This window comes from Meleagris gallopavo, chromosome 5, assembly GCF_000146605.3.
Source record: "Meleagris gallopavo isolate NT-WF06-2002-E0010 breed Aviagen turkey brand Nicholas breeding stock chromosome 5, Turkey_5.1, whole genome shotgun sequence".
NCBI classification, from domain to species: domain Eukaryota; kingdom Metazoa; phylum Chordata; class Aves; order Galliformes; family Phasianidae; genus Meleagris; species Meleagris gallopavo.
Genome location: NC_015015.2, coordinates 35,014,033 through 35,023,379, shown reverse-complemented (window position 1 = coordinate 35,023,379; position 9,347 = coordinate 35,014,033). Strand labels below are relative to the sequence as shown.

At 38.3% G+C, this 9,347-nt stretch overlaps 1 protein-coding gene across 1 annotated transcript in view; it reads left to right on the top strand.

Annotated features, from left to right (window-relative positions):
* The window catches only part of BAZ1A (bromodomain adjacent to zinc finger domain 1A), a 52,079-nt gene that overhangs the window by 36,322 nt on the left and 6,410 nt on the right, over positions 1-9,347 (top strand). Inside the window, 4 exon segments of the mRNA XM_031553768.1 lie at positions 892-1,040; positions 5,745-5,825; positions 8,338-8,585; positions 8,683-8,906. Coding sequence (XP_031409628.1) covers positions 892-1,040; positions 5,745-5,825; positions 8,338-8,585; positions 8,683-8,906 — 702 coding nt within the window.

Genomic DNA, 9,347 nt, shown 5'->3' with positions numbered 1-9,347 from the left:
TTTGTAACCTCAAGTAGAAGTTGAGTTTTATTTTCATTAGTGTAAGTTGGCCTCCATACTTAATGCTTGTGGCTGGGAAAGATTAACACGCTTTGAAATGATTGCTTAGTCTTTGTTCAAAAAACAAGACTGTTTATTGGAAACAAGACTTTATTCTTAGTTGAGAAATGTTATTTATTATTAAAGGCATTAAAAATAAAACCCGTAGAACTCTACATCCACAGCACATCCCTTTCAAGGCATTGTGTTCTGTTGTATTCAGCAGAGTTGCTGAAGCTAGGATCTTAGGTTAGGTGCTGTATGTTCTGAGGCTGAAACTTCTACAGGTCCTGAGGGGAAGGCATATGCGTAAAGTGAAATACACGCAAATACAGGCTTAGTTTCTGATTTCAACGCTGTCATTGAAACTAAGTTCATTTGTTCATACTAAACTCATAAAGAGATACTTTGCATAATGAAAATATTACGAATACGTGTAAGTAGTTTGCTGTGGATGTTGAGCATTTTGATTTTTATTTGTAATTCCTGTGGAATTTTTTTTTCTTAAATTTAAAAAACAAGAGACCGTACTCTGTAGAAATCCATCATAAAGTAGCTGATGAAATCCTCTGGAAATCCTAACGATTTTTTACAAAATTTAGCATCCACATTTCTTGAAATTTAGTTGTTTTTGTTACATAAGGATGATTTATCTTAATTAGCTAAACTAATTAGCAAACCAGAGGACCAGTATGACTAATCACATCTGAGCAGTATCTATTCACGTCCTTATTCTGTGCTTACAAATTAGGTTAACAAATGTAATCTCTTGTGGATGCAGACTTAAGCAACTATCTGTGGTGTTGAGTTGAAAGTATGTTAAAAATGTGTTTAATACGTTATTTTTTTTAGGCTCATTGGATTGAAAACTGAAGCTCCAAGTGCTGCATCAACAAGTACAAGTACTCCTCAGCCAGTTAATAATGTGGTCCACTGCTTAGCATCTGCATTGCTTCAGATAGAACAAGGAATTGAGCGCAGGTTTCTCAAAGCACCTCTTGGTAAGCTTTCAGGATTGGAACTATGTCTCCAGTTTGGCATAAGGTGTTCTTTCATCTTTGTTCTTTTTTTCCCAGTGCTTCCCTCTGAAATGTTCAGTCTTGTGAAAGAGACAAATAGCTAACTTATTGCTGTATGGAGATGAGTCATACCCTTAGGCAGCAGTGAGTGAGCTTCCTTTGGGGTTATAATTCAGCCTTGCTGAATTATTGAGGGCAGCATGTCATGCAACTTCACCATGAGTTCCTTTGTATGTCTTTAGGTTGTAAAAGCCTATTCTCCTTCATATACTGTTTCAGTGAAAACAGTGTAGGCCCAGTTTGTGTACAACACCTTGTTTGGCAATAACAGAAAATTTATGAAACTTAGTAACGGTTCAAATGACAAACTGTCAGATTCTCAAATCCTGTATTTATGTTCAGAAACAAAGTTGGAGAAAAATCAAAACAAAAAGCAACTATAGCTTGACTTGAATTCATCTGACGTGCTCTAGTGTTGAGAGACAGATTGTGAAGTGTGTACGGTGGCTGTGTTTTCCAGTGTTTTGGAGCCTTTATCTGGGTTCTTTTTCAGTTCAGGACTGGAGGCTTGCTTGGAGATGTGTGTGTCCTTCCTGAGGCAGCCATCCCAGCAAGCTTCCTGTTGTACTGAGGAGCTGTGCTTTGTGCCCCTGCTGAGCTAGTTTAGTTCTTACATCTTTAGGACTTTTGCAGGGTTACCAATGTAACACAGATCCTGTGACTGCACACAAAGTCCTTAGACTCTGATAGACTTTGCTGCAGCAGTTCAAGATGTTCATACACCAGAATCTGTATTTCCACTAGACATTGGTGCCCCGTGATCTAAACTGATCCCAAACTGCTTGTGTGTCTCTGCTGCCCTTGCATGAAGCTTGATGTCTTAATATCAGTTGCTGCTGAAGGTGAGTTTGTGCTGGACTTACCGCCAGAAAATCTGACAGTGTTTTCTTCCACAAACTTTTGTTTTCAGTGTGACTGTGTCCAGATGAAGAAGATGCCGCACATGATAGAGATCAAAGTGTAGAGCATAGTAGTAGCTTAAACTACTTTTACTTGGTTAAGCGTTTTGTCAGCTCAGTGTGTCTTGGCTTTCCAAGCCCAACATGATGTAACTTGTTTTGAGTGGACTGGATGCAGTTAGTTACAGCACATCCAGAGTTTGTCACTTACTCTGCATGTGTGGGTTGTAAATGTTGTGCACTGTAGTGCTCCATTTCCAAACTGCCTCTGAGAGTATTTTGGCAGTAGCATTTTGCTGATAGCCGCCAATATGCTGCAGTCCATACTGAAGGGAAAAAATGACTGTCTGTTATAGATTGAGCATCTTGAGTTGAATAGAAAGGACTAATAGGCAATAGTATCCCTGCTAAAGACTTCCATTACTTCAGTCCTCATTAATTGTGTTTTTTTCAGGGGTTCCAGCTCTGCTGTAGTCTAATGATGGTAGTTGTTTTTGTCCATCCTTTTGATGATGATGATGCAGCTTTTGCTTCTAACTCAGGAATCTTCTTTTCCTTTAGAGGCCTTATACAGTATGGTAGAAAAGGTATACAGGGAAAGCAGTCTTACACCATCTACATGTCTTAAATCCCATATTTGTTTATATTACCATACTGCCTGGGGATTTCTTCTGCTTTGAGGGAACTGTAATGTATAGGATAACGTGTAGTTCAGGGAGCAAGAAGGAACCCCAGGCTTTGTTCTGGCTTTTGTAGTTTTGCATTAAGCTACAGTGTAAGGTTCCCTTTTCATTGTCTTACCTTTGCGAGGCATTTCACAGTGTTTGATTGTGTAATGACGTTCTCCTAATAGGATATGAGTGTGAATGGAAACAAGTTTTTAGTTCTTTCCTTAGAGGACTCTTACTACAGAGCTGTTCAAAAGACGACCTGAAACACATACTATTTCCTAATGGAATTTGACTTTTAGGCAGTTCCATGAAAGATGTTGTGAAATGAGATCTTTTGGACATGACTAGAAGGTGAACCTGCTGAGGATCAAGGAAAACTGTGTGCTAGAGAGATGACTGGCAAATGTAGGCATTTCTGAGAGTCAGGCATCAATTCTGGATGCTGCCCTTTCTGAATATAACCTTTCAGTATTTCAGATGTGTTTAAGAAAATGAAAAAGTAGACCAAAACTTGCAAATGCTTCTATTCAGCTTAAGCTCCTTACTTGGCAACAATGTCTTTTGCATGTTACCAGAGCAAGTTCTGTGTGTAACAGGCAAAGAAAAGTTCTTTACTTGGAAAATAGCTTAGAATAGCTTAGAAATGTTATTAAATGTTCTAGTAAGAAGTGGAAATGAATTCTTACTCAAAGACTGACTTCACGAAACTGTAATAATTTCTTTCTGTGGCCTGGCTAGGGAGTATTCAAGAGTATTCTGAGGACAGAAATTAATTTTTGGTTTACAAACAACTGGTTTTTGTAGTGTTGTTTTTTTTTTTTGTTACCTGCTCTTATGCAGATCAGTGTCTATACACTTTTTTTTTTCTAATGGGACACTTCGTAATACTTGTTCCAACTTTACTCAGACAAAATGTCTGTAAGTCTGTTTCTAATATTAAACTCAGCAAAGCCATCTTTCTAGGCAAATTTAATTATCGCTGAAGTAAAAAAAAAAACATGGCAAGGCAAGCAAGTGCCATGAGTTCTGCTTTGGTAGCAGGGGAGGAGAGCGCTTTTGGTAAAAGGATTACCATTGCATTTCTGCAAACCTTGTCTGTCTTCATTATTTTAGTTGTTGCCTTTGCTGTGTCATATCTTTTCCTCTCTGGCTCCTCACCCCTTTACATGTTTGCTCTGCTTACATTAAGAATTGAAGCCATACTTAAATTTTTAGTTTTCATTCTATTTACAGCTCGTACTGAAGACAGGCAGTGAAATTCACTGCAATCACCAGCAAGTTTATCCTGGTGGCCTCCAGGGTGCAGAGCAGACAAAGGGACCCAGCAGAGTAATAAAAGGACCAGCTGCTCCTCTTTGGTTTGTCTTTGTTCTAAGTCTTTATCAGGCAGCGGAGAGCCTTGCTGGTGATTCTGATAAGTTTAGAATTGAGGTGCATGCCAAATATTCAAGTTGAAGAGCAAGAAAAGACTGACGCAGAAGATAGCAATGCAAAAGGAGATCTAGAAGCTCCAGAAACAGCACGCTCTGCCTTGCAGAAATGCTAGATAGCTGTTAATCTTCTGTGCTTTGCTGATAAAACTTAGCAGTTCTTTACTTGAATTGTAACGTATCATTTTTTAATTATGAATGGCGATTTAGAAATCGTTTCGTTACACCCTATGAAAATTCTGATTTTCTTCCCTCAGTCCAGTCCTAGGTAGCATTTGGGGATAATGGTGGGGAAAAAAAAAAAATGTGGGGGAAGGAGGAGTGTGCAGGTTGCGTTATACACTTCTCCTGCAGAATTATGCATTAAAAATGTAATAAAAGCCATTTCTTTCTTATTTTTCTGAAATGTAAGCTGTTTAATGGAAACTCTGAAATGTTACTTCTCAGAAATATGTTTGAAGGAAGAAATAGTAGTTATTTTGTTTTGAATTTTGCTGTTTTTTCTTAGTATGAGTTACCTTTCCTTACATTTCAAAATACTTTTTGTAGATAAGTCTCATTCCTGTGACAGAGATGTGAAAATTGAAATTAAAAATTAAGTGATTTGGTCACCCTGGCATCCAGTGAAGCAATCAAGAGAAAAGCCTCTGCTTTCTGCACTAGTGCAGGAATACAGGCTTGAAACATCTTTCATGTACAATACAGATTTCCATACATTTCTAATTCATGGAAGCACCTTTGTGACTGATACTGGGAACAATTTATGTCCTTTTTAACTTGTGCTTTTTTGCTTCCTTTTGTTCACCTGTGTTGCATTCTTTTTCTAGAGTTCGATTATTTTAATTTCCTCTACTTTCAAAGTTGTTTCCCTTTCTGCTTACAATTGTCCTCACTAACAGTATCAGACATCTTCTAGCAAAGAACTGGAAGAGGATTTGTATATATGGACATTTACTCTTGTGCTTTCATTACTTCTCTGCAGAGTTTCATGAGCAGAGTCAGAGAAGGTGGAAGCTTTTTTTTTTTTCTCTGATGAAATTGGTCTTATTTACTCTTCAGAGAAGACAGTCAAAGAAGATAGCTTGCATTTGGATCAGATTGGGCTTACTATGGCCCTTCTTGGAAGAGTAACTTAATCATTTAATACTAAAGAATGTGCCTTCACGCAAATATCTTGTCTGTCCAAATGAAATGACCAAGTTAAGCTAATTTTCTTGGTCCTTGCCAACCATGGCCACGAAACAGCTATGTTTTTTGAGATGTTAGAAAGCTCATGGCGGCATAGACCAGACAAGTTGTCTGCTGAGAAAAGACTTGAGCAGTAAGGTGTTTTATAGCCATTCTTACCAGAGGTGGACACAAAGGTAAGGTGGGATAGACTTAAAGAGCTTTGAGACTGTCTTTGCTAGTAGTGGGAGCCAAAGTGAATCCTGAGTTACACAGTTACTCCCTGCACATTATTATTTTACCCTTTCCTGCCTGTCATCTTCTATATGCATATGTGGTAGCCACTGTTCTATTTACATTTTTAGACTATGCAAGTATGGATAATATGCATTAATATTTAAAAAAAGACCACACTTAAAAAAAAAAGTATTTGAAATAACTGTATGAATTTAATGTTAGGTAAAGCAGAAGATAATAAAAGGAGCCACAGGGGGTATAAAAAGAGGAAGAAAGTGGAAGACAAGACTAGTCAGAGAGATGGTAAATTTTAAATGTTTACTTGTAATGCTAAGAATTAGCAAATATTGAATATTTTTCAGTTTTCCCATCCTTCTGTGTAGTCAGTTCCTTATACTGAAGGACTTGCCATGTAAATACTGAAGTATAAATATTATTGAAAGTAATTCAAATACAGATCAAAGATTTAAAAAATAAAATTCTGCATCCAGAGATAAGGAACTGTATTTTCTTTTGTGTTTGCATAATCCTTTCTCCCTCCCTCCCCATTTTTAATGCCTCTTCTTATTTTTCCTTTTTTTTTCCCCTTCCCTTTTGGAAACCTTGCAGCATTGTGCCACTGCATATCCTTTCTAAAAATACTGAGATGGAAAACCCTTCCCTGAACTTAATTAGCTATTGATAGATGAATGCATAGATCTGTCAAACAACTTCATTTGCATTGTAGCAAGGCTTGGACGGCTTAGCTTGCTGAGAGGTGTCCCACTGAGCAATGTAGAGCTGCTCTGACACAAAGGAAGAGGCCGTTTTTTCCTCTGAGTTAGCCATATAAGAGAAAGATGATAAATGGAAGAAAAAAGCGTTACTTGTATTTTACGAGTTGGGAACTGAAGCAGTGGGTGACATTTGGCATGTTCCTTTCAGCACCAGGGTGTGTTTAAACAGGCAGAGGTCAGTAGTTGCTCTCTGCATTACAACAGAGTAGTAAGTTTTGCAGTTTTGCGGTGCACATATTTGTTGTGTTGTGTGATGAACTCTATTGATGAACCAATCCAGGTTAAAAATAGCTGCCAGTGAAAAAGTAATAATGTTCAAACTGCCAGTGTAAGCAAAAGAAGTGCTGCCAAAATATACATACACTGAAGAAGAATTGTGTTTGCCAGAATCATGCTGTGGCAGAATTGAGAACTGAATTGGGTTTCAAATTCTAGTCTGGTGTCCTGACAAGCAGTTTTAATGTTCCTACAGAATTTTAAATACATTGAAGGCTGTATTGCGAGTGGAGCTTGCCCACTATGTATAGGAAGAATGAACTTGAGAAGGGAAGCCTTGAGGACGAAGTAGAAATACTGAGAAATTCAGATTTGTATTTGTAGTTCAAAAGTGACTAAATGTTATTTATGAAGCTGTGCTGCCTTTTTATTGTCTGCCTTTGCTCATTATTTCTCTTATGCTGCTTGCTGCTAATGCAAATATATGCAAGATTAGGCAAATCCTGGCAGACAGTAGACGAGAAGGCAGAAAGGCCTTGCCAGGAGGGTAATTAGTCTCATTTTTGTTCTTTCATTTTATCTGTTATTAGATGTTTTTCTTTTCCTGTTTCTGAGGAGAAATCATTTGGCAGACAGCTAGATTGCAAGCCATTCCTGTGCCCACTGTGATTAGTAGAGCAGGCAAGGTAGCATTTTTTTTACTTAAGTACAGTGTTAATGACCTGGAGATCGCAGAGTAATAACTGCAACATCAATTTTAGAAGGGAGATCACAGAGTAATAACGGCAACATCAATTTTAGAAGGGATATCTTCAGAAATTTCTATAATTAAAAGTACTGCTTTTTTCTTCTTGATTTAGAATATGAGAAATAGCTTTCAACACTCAAATTTCTTTTCTGCATAACAGCAGCATTGCAGGGTGTAATTCATACTTTTTTTTTTTTTACATCCTCAAACAGTCCATTTGCTTCTACAATTCCCAGCTGCTCATTCCTGTTCTGTACTGCTCCCTTCACTGTTCTGTACTGTTCCTTTCACTATTCTGTGGGACCACTTCAGTGGCCTGGATTGAAAACCAAGCATCTTCAAGAGAATTAACTTTATTTCTCACCCCTGCCCCTCGTTTATTTCTAACCTAAAGAGGGCCCCATATCTGTTTTGTTTTTCCTTTAGGTGTGTATCACAACTTCCTTTGTGTAATATTGCTAATAAAATACCCAGAAATCAGTTACTTTTCCTTTAGAACAGTCACCGCATCTAACCATATTGACGTGCCAAATGCCTGTGAAGGCAGAGTGCAGGATAGGAATAAAGGCACTGAAGCACTGGGAGAGGGCTGAAAAACTATCTGCTAGACTGTGCCACAAGGGAAGGTGTGAGAGCCTTTGGAGTTGGTTAGTTGGTATTTTGTGATTTTTTGTTTTGTTTGTTCTTGTCCAATAATGTCTCTGTTCAGTGCTGAGCAGTTTCTTTAAATGAAAACATTTTGGGGATTTGATGTGTCTTTCCATGTACTTTTAAGTGGGATCAGATTGTTAGGTTTCCAGGTTGACATCTAAGATTTTTGTGTTATGTCCTATGTAAGTGGCAGTTCGTGGTTAAATTGGTATCGAAAGGTGAAATCCCAGAGCTTTGATAGCTGGGAAACTAAGGAAGAAATACTTAACGTACTGAAAAAATAAGACAAAGTTGTTCTGTTATCTCAATTTACTACTCTGTATCTGTTTGAAATATTAAGCCTTGCTTCATAGTCTACAACAACCCAAATGTTTGAAAAAGAAGCTTGATCCTGTGCTTGTTTTATTTTCTTCTCTCATGGAAGATGCCAGCGATGGTGGACGATCCTATAAAACAGTTTTGGATCGCTGGAGAGAGTCACTTCTTTCTTCTACCAGCTTGTCTCAAGTCTTCCTTCATCTGTCTACGTTGGATCGAAGTGTCATCTGGTCAAAGTCCATCCTCAATGCTCGCTGTAAAGTATGTCGAAAGAAAGGTGATGCAGAAAGCATGGTGCTGTGTGATGGCTGTGATCGAGGCTATCATACCTACTGTATCAGGCCCAAGCTGAAGGTATCTGAGGAGAAATCAGTGCTTCCTTTTCACATAAAATTGGCATGGTTCTTACAGCTGATGGTGTCTAGCTAATGCTTTTTTCTTCTGTTTCTAGATCATTCCTGAAGGAGACTGGTTTTGTCCAGAGTGCCGACCAAAGCAGCGCTCTAGACGCCTTTCCTCCAGACAGAGACCATCTGTGGAAAGTGATGAAGAGATGGCTGAGCGAACAGAAGGGGAGGAAGAGGCAAGCTACGATGAAATGAGACAAAGCGAGGAAGAGGATTATGAAGAAGAACATGAAGAAGAAGATGAATCTCAGGAGGAAGAAGAGATGAGGTAAACAGGCATCCATTAGAGTGATTTCCTACTGGAATACTCTCTTGACTGTTAGGTGAAGTAATTTTTTCATATAAGCAAGTCTTGAAAATCCAGTGCTGAGTGAGGAAGGAAGCTAGTTGTCAATTTGGCCCTTACTGATAGGGGTTTAAAAAAAAAAAAAAGAAAGCTAGCTAGCTCCAATGGACTTAAAGACTTAGAGTTGCTTTTCTGGATTAAAATTCCACCTTTGGGTGTATGGGCGAGAGATGGCTATCACAGTTGGAGTTGTGTATGGCTGCTGTTTGTACAGTGGAGAGAGTTTCAAACAGTGAAGATCTTCTGGAGAAAATCTGGAGTGTTTTAGTCCAATTTGAATTTTAGGGGACTTCATGCATATAGTAAGTATGAGAACATTATGGAAGACAAAGTATCCAAGATAATGTCACATTGAGAGGACTG